Here is a 15,962-nt window from a genome sequence, read left to right on the forward strand (position 1 = left end):
TATTTCATTGCATTCATTTCTTTTATTGCTCAACTCCAACCCGGTTTTCTAGCTTCCCATTCCACTATGGTTTCATTTAAATTTAGAAATTGTGAAATTCTGGTAACCATGCAAAATGTCGTTAACTCGAAAACTAGTAGCTCGATTAACTCCAAATTTACATAAAGTGTACTTATGCGTATTATCTACGTACAACGTTGTGTGAGATATTTTTAAAATCTTAATGTACTCGTTAGTTAAATACTTGTTTGTTTTGCATTTTCAGCGAAAAGATTGATGAGAATTAGCTATGCCAGCACTGTGAGCTATGTTGAAAGGCCTTTTTCGATACAAATTTTACGAGATGTACTTCAAAGTGAATATACTAACGTATTTAAATTTCAATGTTCTATATTGCGCACTTCTCGTGCTAAAAATTCCCAAAGATTGCTTCGTTCCTGGTCAGGTTACTTACATTCCTTAGCGTGCATCGTCAACCATAAAATCGCAAGGTCGTTCACAATGAAACCCGACAGGTTAATTTTCCCGGATCGATCAATGTAACGTGTACATGCAACGAGTTGGCGTCTATTTTCTATACTCAGTCTACGATTATCGCCTATAATACGCGTATTCTATATCCTACACCTTTGTTTAGGCGTTTCTGTTTATAATCAAACTATATAAACGTAACTAAACATTAGCAGTAACTCGCATACTATTATGCAATTCTCTTGTATAGACAAAAAGTTGGTACAAAAAATAGAATGAATCGTAGGAAAGTATACTATACATAATTAAAAAATAAATTTCATGTGAACTCGTATTAAAAGAAATTCTCAGAGTCCAAAGTTTCATGTGTGGATAAAAGTATATACATTCAACGTTCTGCTACTCTCGATACAAGAAATAGATCTGTTCCGAGCAAGTCGTGACGATACACTTAAAATTCGGGTGGTTCTGTGTATTTCGCTAACGGATGCGCGTCATTGCTAATGATCGTGCAGTTGACCCTGTTTATCATACAGCACCAGTAAGGTCCCGTGATTGGCTCGATGGAATTCTTACGCCGGCCGGTACGAAATCGAACATGTGACCAGCCCTCGTGACGTTATAATCTACCCACGAACATTCGAATCAATTCGAAATTTGTTCATGTACTTGGCGTCGAGACGCTACCGCGTTTCTAGATACAATCTCATCAAACTTCACACATTGTGACACTTTCTACACCAAACGAACTGGCACTTTCGTCTTCTTCTTTCTTCGAACAAACTAATTACGTTTCACCCAACGACTTGTCTCTAATTTGCGCCGTTCACAAATGCAATTTGAAATGTTATGAACGTTGCAAAAAGAGGATCGACAAAAGGACACGTGGTTGTTGACAAACCGACCACGATAAATCATTATCTCCGAGACGTTCGAGGTTCGCTATAGCCAGAAGTTTGTGTTTCCTCGCCTCGACATGGTTGCGGTATACAAACAAAATTCGTGTCTCTCGATTTGTACAAACCGGCAATCAGAATCGACGATTCACGATATGGACGTTCCCGTTCGCGTAATTCGTCGATTACAAGAGTTGCGTTATCGAAATACATTTCTGATCGACGAATTCACTTTTCCATAAAATGTATCGCTATACGAGATAATCTCCATCTTTATCAACTTTGCAAACTCGTAATGCACATTGACCTCTCGTTACACAGACAGTCTTCCTGTCCATTTAGCATTCCTCTATTTTAAAAATCTTTCGAAGTGGGTGCCTGTGGGTGTCCACTCTATCAATTGACTGCGATAAACACCGCTGAAAATCCAGCACGCACACTCACATGAAAGAATCTTCCGCTCCAATCTGTTCACAGTCCAAAATTTAATCAATGGCACCGGACACATAATATCAATATTCTTAATTAATGAGTATCGTTTGATTCATAACAAAGGACATGAAGAATGGACGTGTGTCGGCGATTGGAGACCAACTTCCACGCGTAGACACTTCTCGCCGAGTTTGAGGTTATGTCGGCTCTCTTCGGCGTTGGTTGCTGACATATAACACGTGGCCGTGGCCTTCGTTGCGAAAATGTGAAAGAGGGCAGACGGAAGCGATCGATCGTGACAATGACTCACCTTCAGCCCGTCTTTGCTTCTGACGAAGACCTTCTGAAGTTCTACGGCTCGCCTCTCCGTTTGCATTTTCGCTGGCACGTCCAGTGACACTTCACGCACTCCTAGACATCGCTCTAACGTGGTGGGGATCCCGCACTTTACGATTATCTAGTCGCAAGCGAATGACACACGAAATTCGCGTCACACGGACCACGATAATCGCGAACGTAACGTGCTCCAGCGTTTTATCGCATGGCGCCCTTGTGCTTCGCTGCTGTCGATCACTGTCGAGAACCAGCGATCACGTGACGTGGATCTCAACACGCGTTCGCGCGCGACTATTGATCGTCGACCACTGCGCCATCACGAGTCGACCGCCGTCGCCTCCGCACGCCTTTTCTCGGTAGCAATCGAACTTTTCGAGGGACCGTAATCGATTCCTTCGACCTCGAGAAGCGGGGAACTGCGCGGCGCGCGGAACATACAAAATTCAAACAGAACCGAGCACGCAAACACAAATACAGTACCAAGGGACACAAATGCAGTTGTTTCAAAAATTTGTATACAAATAACGAAAATTTCTTTGTTATTGTTGGATTTTCTCTTCACTAAAAGAGAAAGTTTTCGTAACAAAAACTCGTTTGGGTTTCGTTCCTAGACACAAGTCAAGAAGGTGCAGCTGCGAAATTCTTCGTTACTGACCTCACATTCATCCATTCGAGCTGCTTCTAGCGAACAGAACAGCCGTGCTCTTCCGTGTGTTTCGAATAAAGTTTTTACAGTCAAGTTAATATAAAAGTCTACTCATTCGTTCCACCGCCTATATTTCCAATAGTTGTTTAACATCAATGGCCCCTTTTCAAACTTTTGTGTACAGTTCACATATAAAATATATACATCATGTTGTTTTGTATATTATTTAATGTATTACACGTGAAATACTTTTGCGTTCGACTGAAAAAGGAGTCTTTAGAATCAGTCATTTTACTAATGGCGGTAAAAGTAGGTATAAATGAAATGTCGATAGGTCTAGTGTCAAGAATGAAGCCACCAAGTCGCGCAATTTGACTGATGTACTTCAAACTTCTTCCAAAAGTCTTTTTGTCCAGAGGAATGATTCACCTGCACATCCACTTTAAATGGGTCGAAACGTGTTGGACACGAAGGTTCTGTACTTTCACTACGTGAACTATTTCAGGTGTTCTCGTCACTTACCTCTTGCGTCAACGAGAATCGCACACTTTTTTCCCTCGTGCGATCGATATTTTCATCGCACGAGATTCTTCGAATTTCATCCAACAAGGAGTGTCGCCATTAACGTCAATCAAAATTCTTTCATCGAGGCCACCCGGTATCGCGAATTTTGCAACAAAAACGTTCTGCCAAGGTAAAGTATCCCTCGCGATACGAACGCTTGGTAATCGACTCCGACTTCGTATCGATCATTCGTTCGACCACGCGTTCCCATCAACCGCGGAGTTCACGATCGACCACTCTCTCTACATCTTCTGTATTTCGAATACAACGTCGACAGCCGAAACATTTTCGGAATTTCCAGCAAAAATTTCCAATGTAAACACCGTCAAACTCACCGGATAAATGCCATTACACGATGAGCCAGCCGAATAATACCGCGCAACCGCGAAAGAAACTTGCAAAGTGTACTTCGACTTCGGCGTCGGGGCAAAATAGCAATCACAAGTATTCAACAAATTTTCTATACGTCATTCCACGGAGTCGATAAGTCGCTGATTATGCATTGACGGGCGATTGAAAGGATATACTTACGTGACATGGCAATAACTCGAGTCCACGATATAAGGGCTGCTAGGTTATAGTTTCACGTGTTTTCTGTACTCGTAGATTGAAAAGAATTGCTTCGACGTCAACTTATATAGTGAACAACGAGGAAGGACAGGAACGCGCCAAAAGCGCCACGTTAGAAAATGCAAGCGTTGATCCAAGGAAAAACAGCAATCTTGTCAACAAAAGAGTTGATAAAACGGTACCTGCATTGTTGTTACCGTAATTATTCAAGAAACTTTAGATAATGCAACGGCTTTCATAAATATTATTACTTTTAATGCGTTGACTGGCGTCGTTACTCATAGTAGTGGACGAAACTATTAGTTAGATGTGTAATTTAAATAGAAAAGAATCCATCAAAAATATGAAGGATACATTTACTTTACGTAAATTCAATATATATTAATAACATAATAAATGTTTTATTCGAATAGAGTTTTGCCCATTTTTACTGGTCGTCATTTACGACCAAGGAATCGTTAATGAAAGCGTAAAAGAAAATTAAATATCAATTTGAGAAATGAATGTAAACTAACATAAATTCGTACAAAATTAAAATAAGTAGCAAATTGGCACCATTGCAAAGAGCCGTGTCGTAAATCATTATTTTAAAGAACGTTACGACAGTCGACACGTTAATGTTTCTTATCGTATCAGCTGCACGTAGGAGGATATTTTGTCAGTTTTTTTCTTTAGACTTCCAGCACGACAGTTAACGGCGGTAGAAAGTTTTGGAATCCTTGCAACGCCAAACCATCGAACCTTTTTTTGCCAGATCATTCTATCATCGAAGAAGGTACGAATACGACATCAACGGAGAGAGTCGTTAACACAATGACAGTCTAACCTATTATACCTATTCATTCTTTCATCTTTCCTTCCTCTTACACCTCCGACACCTGAGCCGGGTCACTTTTTCGACGTTTATGTTGAAATCGCATTTCTCCTAACTGTCTTCGGGAATGTCAAGCCATGCATTTACATTGTTACAATGTAACTCGTAGCATACATGTTAGCAATACATCTATAAAAAGCATTCTGAAACAAATATTACATGTAAACAATGTCTAGAAGACGACGAATCATAATAAACATTATTTATGTATACTTCCTATAAGTATTTCTTCCCCTTCCTTGAGTATTTAATATTTTTTTCCTAAACAATTTTGCAATAATACTTTCTTGCAATAGTAGCTCTTGGAAGAAATATTAACAAAGAAAATTGGTTACAAGACATTATTAATATGATCATAATATTTGCATATAAAAATTTGAGTTTAAGCCTTCTTTCGTTGGACGTAGGGGTTTGGGTTCTGATGTCCGAGGGTTAAACACGACTCCTTGCTTACTCAACAATCTCTCTACCCTGTTCTTCCATTTGCTATTCAATTAATGTTGTGCAAACAACGCTCTGACCCTTTTAACTCCCGAAACAACGCACGCTGTTTCGGTTCCCCGACTATTGAAAACTGTCTCCACCAGAAAGTGAGGTGATAAGTGCATTGACGAAGCAGCTGTACCTAGTCGAGTCCCAGATGCACAAGGTGCAGTGCAGCCTGAGGAGAAGCGAGGAACAGTTGAGGTCGAAGGACCAAGAGATCGGTCGTCTGAAACGGAAGGTTCACCGTTGTTCTCGTACGCCCAATCGTATGCACCCCATCTCTCTCGTTACCGACACTCGATTTGCCGCAGGTCAAGGAGTGGGAAACCAAGAGCAAGAACCAGGAGACCCTGAGGAAGAAGGAGCAGCAACAACGACGCGTTCAAACCGACCGCTCGGATTACCTTTACAGCCAATGCCTCATGTTGGAGCACAGAATCTATGAGATGGAGGTTGAACGTTTCCCACCTTGAACTATTTGTAGTAGCACATACATGGAAACGAAATATTTAAACGGATTACGATACCAGTAATAACTGCGTTGTCGTGACGCGAAATTACCGTGTCCCCGTTTTGCAGAAATTCTTGGCCGATTACGGTCTGATCTGGGTCGGCGATACGAACAGCCCGAAGTGCCATGAACCGGTCGCCAAGTAAATCGTGTATACCCCACTATTTAATCAGGCTGACGATCTATCGAAGTTAATCACCGGTTATCGATGTCTTTTAGTAATTACATCGGGCCTTGTTACGAGCAGATTATCGCGAACATCGATCAGCTCAACTTGGCCGCGGGAAAGGGCGAAGTTCACGTGCAGCACAACGAAAAAGGAAACGGAGCCACGTTCAAAGTAAATCTCTCTTGTACACACCGTGACGTTTCGATGAGTCATTTTTCTTGTATGTAAAGTCCTGGGTTCGCGTGGCAGTTTTACGGTTCGACTCTGGGCATGAAGGTCCTGCAGTATTTTATACAATATTAACGACAGAAAAGAAAGTCTGATTTTTACTCCAATCCAGATGTTGTATCATAAATCTACCAGGATTTTACACGTGATCCGAAGAATGGGTGATTAACTCAATTTTGTGCTTCTTTTTTATTTACAGTTCTTTTGTTAAAAATATTCGAAGTATTTATTCTATTTACCAAGCACGTTGGTACGATCGATGTGCGCATTACTCACGATCACGCGTTCCACTGAAACAATGCGATTTAGCTTGTTCCCGACAATTTTTTATTTTTAATTTTATGCGACGTTTATCACCGGATGAGTTCCATCGATATTTGTGGTCACGTAACCCCGGTGTCGGTTTTCGACGACAATTCTGCGGCCTGAATGCGTTTTAGCGAAACGCAGAAAATTGACGTTAATCGTTCCCACCCGTTACGCGCGGACAACAATGACGAACATGATTTACGATCGTCGAAGAGTTACGACACTTCAACGCACGTTGACTGGACCGAGAATATAATTTTTCAGCGTTCGTTTCTCCGTCGGCGGTCATGTAACACGATGATTGCCCGACGAGATAATTGAACGTCATTAATTCGAACGTTGAGAGGGAGATTAATCGTGTGTTATTTAACTATTGTTTGAAGACCCCTTCTTGCATGTCTTTAAAATTCTACAAAAATGGAATGATAGTTCAAGACGGCCTATTGCGCCCTTACGACGATCCAGCGACGGAATCGTTCCTTCGTGATATTTTGGACGGTTATTTCCCTTCCGAGTTGCAACAGGCCTACCCCAATGGAGTGCCTTTCAAGGTGCAGTAACGATCACCTTTCAACTGTATCTTTAATTAGAATTTCATCATTGAAAACTTTAACTACTACATTCAGGAAAATGGCAACTCTTTTTAGACACAATATCGGAACAGAACATAGATTTATTAAGTCTAATAAGATTGAATTTATCAGATACATTTTAATTAGTTCAATTGAAACCAGTTTTCAATATGAAAATGACGGTGTGTTTACGTCAACATTTATCAGGTAGAAGATCATAGACATCAAATGTACTTGGGCAGTGCTGCCGACTTTCCAGGACAAGGTTATCGGCTGGGAAAGCAACCACCAGCTGATAATAACTCGCTCTTATCGAGTAGAACTCGTAGACCAGGCACCGCGTCCCAGAAGTCGAGTCGTCGTCCTTCTCTTACGAAGGACAATCTTTCCAGCAACGACTGTTCTACTCCATTGGTACCTTCGACTGCCAGGTGACGCATTAAAAACAGTAGTTTTACAACAAAAGTGCAGAAAATTCCTATCTAAACAATTGGTTCGCATAATGAAGAAGACGCAGAGCTATTTTGTACTCTTTGGTTGTTGAATATTAATTATAATTTGGATTGTCACTGACATAGAAAGTAATGATGAAGAAATAGTTTACTATATTGCTTTAGAGAAGGATCAGAATAAAATAGTCGAAATATTAAAAACCCCGCTAATAACCTCGATAATGTATTTAATTTAGTTTCTGAAGATCAAATTCCGCCACATCAAGTTTTCCATTTGATATTACTTTTTTATATATAATTACTGATCATTTTTAAGTGGTGAATGTTTGCGAGCAGGTCGTTAAAATCGAAAAGTCCATCGGTCGATACTCCGTCAATCGAGATGTACATTCTTCGTTCGCAAATACTTGCATCGCACAATAATAATTGCTCCGACACGCATTTGCAATCGCACATTAACGCCGAACTGGGTTTGAATAGCCGAAAAGAGAAGGTAAAAATCGATTTACTGCTTTTATAACCTTTGTTCACCATAGAATGAAAGGGGACTCATCCCTTTTTTAACCCATTGCGATCGTATTAAATTTAGGTGGTTTAGAGGCGGTTTAGAGTAGACATGCGACCGCAAAATGGTTAAACTTAACACCTTAACAAATATTTTCCAATTACAATCGTATTGTCAATGCACATATGTTCCAAAAATTTGCGTAAAATGTAAAAGTATTTATCTCTATTTTGAATTGTCCTCTGGAAGAGAGATCTGGCTACGAAGACTGCAGACTTTGACGTCACCGTTAGAGAGGGACTTCCGAAATCCAGAGGTGTGTTAAGGTTTCCAAGTTCTGGAAGGTGTTACCACGGTTCGACCGATAGAAGTTCGTCACGACCATCCCCCAGGTACAATTCTTATCCAATTAATTACGTTCGTCGATATCTTTTCAACGTCCCCTCGCCTTCAGTCGATTCGAGAACGCAGAAGATCGCACTCGACAGCGAACGAGATCCGCCAGCTTGCCAAGCTCTCGTATGTCCGTGAATCCTAAACCCATAACGAGAACTAAACCAGCCACGGATTTTGCCAAAGTCGACGCCACACGATTCTCGAATTTGCGAACGACGAACAGTGCAACTAAACGAAATCCACGCGTTACGAAATCAGCTGCGCCAGTCAGAAAGAACGCGGTAAGGACACCATGGTTTGTTACAGATGAAATGGCTGAATCCTTAAAAAAATTTTGAATGGCTATTGTTTTATTCATTTTAATTTAATCTAGAATGAGGGAATTCAAGGTTTTAATAAAGGAAATTTATTATTATCTTAGTCAGCTACATAGTTCATTTTGAAGCTTAACATCTTCTAATTGAAATTTTGCCCACCAGTTGCTCAGGAATTGTTCATTTCTCAAAAATTGCAATATATATTACAAGTAACGAATTTGCCTTTAATGTATCGTTTACTATTTTCTTTCAAAATAATTTTGATGGAAGTACTGATGGAGCTTTATAGGAGTATCTTAGCCCCGATAAAAGTTGAATATCTTTTCAAATATTTTCGAAAACCCTTTTAGCATAAATATAGTTAAGGTGCGACTATATGAACCATATCCCATCAACAACCCCTCAAAATTCGAGTCTTCTAGATGATGATTAAACGTCGTTTGTAATCTGTTTGACGTGTTCCAGCCGCCAATTTTGCATCAGATCAACGAACCATCGGGAACGCCAGGAGAACTCCGACTGAAAGTCAGGTCCCTGAACGGTGGTACAGTTTACTTGGTGCACGTATCCGCCGATGAACCGATAGCTCGACTTTACCACCTGCTAGACAGAGCCATGTCGAGAACTGTTCCTCGCGGATACAAAATCGTCCTCAGCGGGTAAGACTTGGTCGATGAATTCTGCTTTTCCTCGCGTTGCTCTACCCACAACGAAACATTCACTTGTAACTTCAGTTACTCGCCGAGGAGATTGGAGCATCTAGGAACTACTCTAAGGGAAATCGGTATCACCAGGGACAGCGTCCTACATTTAGTGAACGACTGATGATCGCGGAACGGAAGACTTTTAATCGTAAGAAACTGTAACAGATTCTTGTGTACATATTGCTGTAGAGAAATGTCAAAAACTATTCGTTTGTCAGAAATATATTGAATTCACTTAATACCTTAATTTGCTATAAGGAAAAAATATACAGAACTGGAGTGCATGAGTAGAGAAAGAAAAGTGAAAGGTGATTGCTTCGCAAAGTAAACTCGAAGTAATAGAGTCTAAGATCTGATCTGATAGATCACTGATATTTAATAATTTGAACCATTTATGAATTATCTGAAACCATTATTGATTCCAAAAATTAATATAGTAGTTACTTTAGTATGGTATCGCGACCAAAATTCTTATTCGTCGTTAAATAAACGTTACGTTTCATGTCACGAAGAGGGAACCTTTGAAAATCAATGGAAGTGGTTAGAGATTTTGATTGCTCGTATCGTTGCATGGTAAGCGTGGCCAAGAGACCTATCTTTCCAGTGATAGGTACAGGAATTGCTTGAAATTTATTTTACCATTATCGGATACATGACCTCGTTGGTACAAGGAGCTGTGTAACTGGTGTTTGTTCTATTAATATGTAGCAACTATGAGTGATGTCGTAAATACACTGCTGTAAACACGACCCAACGTAACAGCCTTGTAATTAACCTCGAGACACCACCCATTTCGTACCTTGAAGGCAGGTTGATTTATGTTCACCCTGTTGACCATGCACTTAAGTGCACGCATTTGTCCCTAAGACGCTCAGTGAATTCCATCGCGATAATGAACCTTGCATTTGATTCACTGCTGAACGATTGCAAGCACATTAAGATAATAGCCATTGGATGATAAGCTTCAGAAGACAATAGTCTTCGGAGGATACATTTGTGAATATAATAGTTTGTAGACGACGGACTTCAGAAAGGGACACTTTAGGGGACACATTTCTATGTCATGTTTTGAGGGACGGAGAACGATGATCAGGTGAATGAAAATATGATCAAATCAATTTTTAGAAGGTAGACATTCTTTGTGTATATACATTTTTTCGCAGAAATATTTTTAATTTTAATTTCTATTTTAATATAAATGTCAATATAGCACAGAATATTACAAATAATGATTGCAATGTTAGAAATTTTAATTTATATTGGACTACATATTATGACCATATGGCTGTGCAATATTGCGTCGGACATATTTGTAAAATATTCTACCAAGATTTTATTGCAACTCTATATTAATAACATATATGTATGTTACACTTTATATGCACATACAGTTCGTGATAAGATTATTTATATTTTATATACATTAATTCAAACATAAATTTATCTAATATGAATTAATAAAGTAATCATATAATTTAATATCAGTTTAATTCATGTACATAATTGGAATCATCACTTTATTAATTAGATGGCTGATAAAAATTAGTAGAAATAATTTTGAAGCAGTGAAAGCATAATTTGGGAAATAATAAAAGCATATAACAGTTTATATCATTCTACATCTGTGTTTCATAACATTTATTCCTCCGGTTCGTATTTTCACCGTGACTACATTTAAAATTCGTATAATTGTTTTAATATTAAGTATATGAACGCAGTTAAAGTGAATTCCGCTCGTTTATAACGTTTCGTATTGGTTTACACTTTTACGTGAAAATGCAAATAAAAAGCGCGCATTGCGATGGTTTTGTTTTAAAATAAATTTACCCAATACTCGGGACGGTTTACTAATGGTTAAAAGGTTCGATAAAACTTGATTGCGAATGAAATTTTAATGGACACCCTGAGGTAAAAAATCAAAAAGTACATGCATTATTTAGTAAATTATATTGATCAGCTGCCGCACTGATTCCCTACGTTATTTATTTGATTAAATTGCAAATTTCAATGACGTTCTTAGTTTAATAGCTCGAGTTGATGGAATGAAAAGGACTGTAACGATGTTTACTATAGAAATTTTTAAAGAAGCATCGACTGTTGGTGACGTTGCTGCCCTATTAGTGGTTCCTAACGGAGAGTCTCGGATCTGGAGGAATATCGATGGCCCCTGTAGCGATTCTACGAGTCGAACACAACACATGAGATATTTTGCGCGCTACGTACGGACAATAGAATATTCAGAAGCCGCTTAGAAAAGTTTTCTATGCATTTGTCGAAGGAGAGAATTTCCAATCGTTACCCGTCGATCGAAAAGAGTCTACGACGCGACGAAAACTTTAGAGGAAATAACCGCTTAGGAATGACGATAAATTGGTTAAGAATTAGAAAGAGAAACTGCTTGTAGATGAAATGTCAATTAAAAGAGTATTCTATCTTCCTGTGTTCACTTTGAAGTTTAAATAATGACGTTGATAATGAAGTACATTTGATTGAAAACAATTGTAATTCGAGTTCGTGCATAGGCTCACATGTTTCCACGCACGAAAAGAAAAAAATTACTTCCGACCTCCACTCGGGAATTTCCTAAATAAAACAATGTTGGTTTCATTGAAATATAAGATACAAAGGAATACCATTATTTAATATTGATTTTAATATAGAGAACTTCTTAAAAACAGTATGTTTTAACTTCATTGTAATGAACAATTTCTTCCTATAAAAGTTTTTCACAATTGGATGATCTCTGTCTTACCAAATGTTTATTTTGCTAAAACATCTCCAGATTTCTCACAACCACTGATCCGAAAGTCCCCGATTACGTCTTCTCCAGGAACAATATAACAATGTTCACGGACCAACGGTTGTCCCTCGATAGATTAAAGCTCTGAAAGCACCCCGAAGCATGGCGATTCGAGTAAGAGGCGCAGATATGGTGGACTCGTCTCTCTCTCTCTCTCTCTCTCTCTCTCTCTCTCTCTCTCTCTCTCGCGGTGTCCCGCTCATTTTGCACGATTGGAGCTTCTTTACGGGTACTTTCCTTCCTGCTGTCTCCAAAAAAAGAGGAAGGAAGATAGCCCTCCGGGTTAAATGGTAGTCAGATAACAACCAACGTAAAAAACTCTGGACGATACGTTACGCTCGATTTACTTGACCTACGGTAGGCGGCGTGGCTCCAAAGAAACATGGGTGCTTTTTACATTTTGTGCGGAAACGCGACTGGAAGAGATAAGACTGGCTAAGTGGATCTATCCGTGGCTGCGGGAAGAATGATGATTGGGGAGGCGCTTATGCAGTGAAACTCACTATTTTTCAGTTTCAGGAACATTATCGTTTACTTTGGGATTCGTTGGCACTCCACGGAAGCTGCGTTTTGTACATCCTCTGACAGAAAGTAACAGTGCTTAGAAAATCAAGAAATTTTGAAATAAAAATAGTGTGTTGCACCCCTCTTATTTAAAATAATTGCTTGGCATAGTCAGTCTCAGACTTTGGAAATCGAACGAATTTTGTCTCCTTTCATATCCTTGGTTTCGTACTTAAAATTAAGCTCGTCGATTGTATAATCTCTGTAGAGGAAGATCGAAGGTACTCTGTTTCCTTCTATCTCCCTCGCGGATTTCCATTATCAGCAACTTCCTCGTGGTGAGACCTTGTAATCGGTATTATTCGCGGTGAGCGATCCTTCGAGTAATAGCGAGCTAATGGCTGCGAATTTGTAATAATGTTTGGTAAGTAGATTTCTATACATGTTTATTATGAAGGTTTCGTTCTACGACGAAATATTTAAAATTCCAGCTTCTAATTTTGTTTTCAGCAATTTCAGAAACGGAGATTCTGACTCCTGTCAGTTTTACCGATAATTCTATCGATCTACTGCCGAATCTGGAATATTTTGGATTTATCTCGCGAACCGTACCAGTCGAGCTGTCAACGCGACGTCGTTCGACGCATCGCCAGCAACGAGACGCCGCGTTCGTCAATCAACACGCAAATTTGGAGTACGCGTCGCCCTTGAGGATTTAAAAAAAATCTATTCCATAGATTCGCAAAAACGTGATTTATTTTCCCTTGAAAAACAAACACTTGAAACTCGAGTTCAGTTTCCCTTACTTTCTGCTTATAGTAACTCCTCGAGTTGTACCTTCATATATGTCCTAATATATACTTCATATGTGTGTATTTATGTGTCAAATAGTTTCCTTTTCTGTATTGTTTCTTTTCATATCTTTAATTAAGATCTAAAATTAATATTGTATTCCAAGTATATATATTATTCCTTTCATTTTAATTTTAATTATTAAATAGTTTCCTTTTCTTCAATGTTTCTTTTCATACCTTTAATTAAGTTCTAAAATTAGTATTGTATTCCAAGTATATATATAATTCCTTTAATTGGTTGAAATCCACTAAATAACGAAATTTTTGTTTTTTCATCACGAAATACTTCATTCCACAATATAAACTCTACTTGTGTACGTAACATATAACAAATAGAAAGTACTTCGTCCTTTATTCCTAGATCGAAACTGTTATCTAGATAAGAATTTCCTACCTCTGGTAATCGTGAACAGTGCAGTCCCCAATGTTGTAACTTTCGTCGAACAGTTTCGATGAAATGTCTTGGAAAGGAAGTTTTCCTTGAGGATCATATACGAGGATGGTGTCCATTCTCGGTATATCGAGGAAATGGAGAAATAGAAGGTAGATCTAGTTATAACATGACACGATTCTGTCTTACTTACGAAGATTGGACGTTCTTCGAGGAGATCCTTCGCGAGATCCTGGCACACTCCACTGGGGACTTTATCGATGGACGAACTCATGCAGACGTTCGACGATAAATCATCCGTGTGGGTCTAATTGTAGAAAACGATGGACGCGAAAGTCTGTGGAGAGAGAAAGGTTCGAATTCGACGGTTCGATCGTTCGATTTTCCCAGTTTTCCAGGATCCTCCTATTTCTCATTTTTCGCCTGTCCTTGTTATCCTTCGTGCGTCCATCATGCACCAGGATATATTATACCGTCGCCTATTATGGCGGTGAATTATTGCCAAGCTATCATCTATCTGCATGAAATCAGAGATAGACAAAATTTGATTCGATCGATAGATAACGAATAAAAAACCCATGCAAGGATTTATTCGCCCCGTTCATTCCATCGAAAGGCTATTTCAAACAGCAAATAATTGTACGATACTAACTGAGCAAATGGTTCTGTCGATTTTAATCAAGATTTGTCCAATTTAACAAATCAAGTCCATTTGATAGTGTCCAGTGAATAGTTACCGCAACATCTATTTCGAGTTAAATTTTCGACGTAAATCCCTCTTTGATCACGAATCAGTTGTATCGTCCCCGACAAGGTGAACGAGCTCGATGCCCATGACTAAATCACGCGTATCTCCTTGTAATTTACTAACGAACCTGCTGAACGTCGAAACCGTGACAAGACACAGGAAGACCGTGACATTTGCTTTGAAGTATCCAAGCATTAATGTAGCATTCAATTTACCTCGTCACCTCGAAACATGCTGAAGGAAAATCAAAGGAAGCAAGGATTTTTAAAGGAAAAGAAGTCCTGAATGAATTTATTTATAACACTCAGCGTCATTTCTCGACGCTTACACGCCATACAAAAATAAATATACAGATTTCTCTAGTATCATCTGTAAAGAAAAGGACAAATATTCAATTCTTAGTTTCTTATTAGAGGCATAGTCCTTTGAGTTTGTATGATTAATTAAATTCTTTAAGAACGTTTCAAGAAATTGATTAGTGACAAAGAAGACGCGATGTAAACAGATTAAAACACTCACAATATGTGATGATAAAGTATATCATATCGCTTGACGTTTCCACACGAACTTTTTTTCTCTTTTGACAGGGCCATACTTCATCCTTTAATATTAGATGATTTGTTCTGTACCGAGTCAGTCGTGTAGTTGGGATGCGCGTCATCCTTTATCGTTAGAAGTCGAAAATAATACTAGAGGAATAGTGGAGTAGAATTCCTCTGGTTTATCGTTATATTTAACTCACTGTTACATGAAATGTTTGTAAAATAATAGACAGAAATTATTTCTTTAAACATTTGGCACAACTAAGAATTAATAAATACTGAAGCTCAATAATAAATTGCTGGACATCTAGCAGGATTAACTCCAAAAACTATACAAGGATTCTTTTCCTGATGTTGATAATCCTAAAGATTATGAAGACAGAGAAAAATAGAGCTTATTGAACTTCTGTCTTCACAATTGTATCATTCTACAACTTGATACATTTTTATTCGCTAGAATAACTGTATTACTGTAATACACTTACAACCTTTACAATTTCGTTCTATAAAATAGAGTATGAGACCAGCCCAAGTTACCTAAGTCACTCTAGGTATAAAGCACAATTGAATCAATTTAGCTCGACGCGCTTTTGCGAAGGAAAGCACTTGCAAGTCATCTCATTCACATAGCAACGTTCGACGCTGCGCACAAATTGCCATTATCGACCCAACGGAACAAGAAATT

The 15,962-nt window shown here is 38.7% G+C and overlaps 2 protein-coding genes across 4 annotated transcripts in view; one reads left to right on the forward strand and one right to left on the reverse strand.

Annotated features, from left to right (window-relative positions):
• Window positions 1–3,898, reverse strand: part of LOC128877608 (vesicular glutamate transporter 2-like) — a 25,934-nt gene extending 22,036 nt beyond the window's left edge. The window contains exon 1 of one of the 3 annotated variants that reach the window (XM_054125052.1): window positions 3,877–3,898. In XM_054125052.1, the coding sequence (XP_053981027.1) occupies window positions 3,877–3,883 (7 nt within the window). In that variant the 5' untranslated portion in view covers window positions 3,884–3,898. Of the gene's footprint in view, window positions 1–2,109; window positions 2,393–3,876 lie in introns of those variants that run through there. The other 2 variants (XM_054125054.1, XM_054125057.1) reach the window with 2 other exon arrangements.
• Window positions 3,641–10,797, forward strand: LOC128877607 (uncharacterized). The gene is made up of 14 exons (XM_054125051.1): window positions 3,641–3,789; window positions 3,952–4,093; window positions 4,591–4,690; window positions 5,377–5,513; window positions 5,587–5,727; window positions 5,855–5,928; window positions 6,006–6,126; window positions 6,876–7,043; window positions 7,272–7,495; window positions 7,853–8,009; window positions 8,271–8,413; window positions 8,476–8,716; window positions 9,200–9,393; window positions 9,469–10,797. The coding sequence occupies exons 1-14, from the start codon at window positions 3,701–3,703 to the stop codon at window positions 9,557–9,559; spliced, it is 2,022 nt and encodes a 673-aa protein (XP_053981026.1). The 5' UTR covers window positions 3,641–3,700; the 3' UTR covers window positions 9,560–10,797.
• The last annotated feature ends 5,165 nt before the right edge of the window (window positions 10,798–15,962 follow it).

The sequence above is a fragment of the Hylaeus volcanicus genome, chromosome 5, assembly GCF_026283585.1.
Source record: "Hylaeus volcanicus isolate JK05 chromosome 5, UHH_iyHylVolc1.0_haploid, whole genome shotgun sequence".
Taxonomy (NCBI): Eukaryota; Metazoa; Arthropoda; class Insecta; order Hymenoptera; family Colletidae; genus Hylaeus; species Hylaeus volcanicus.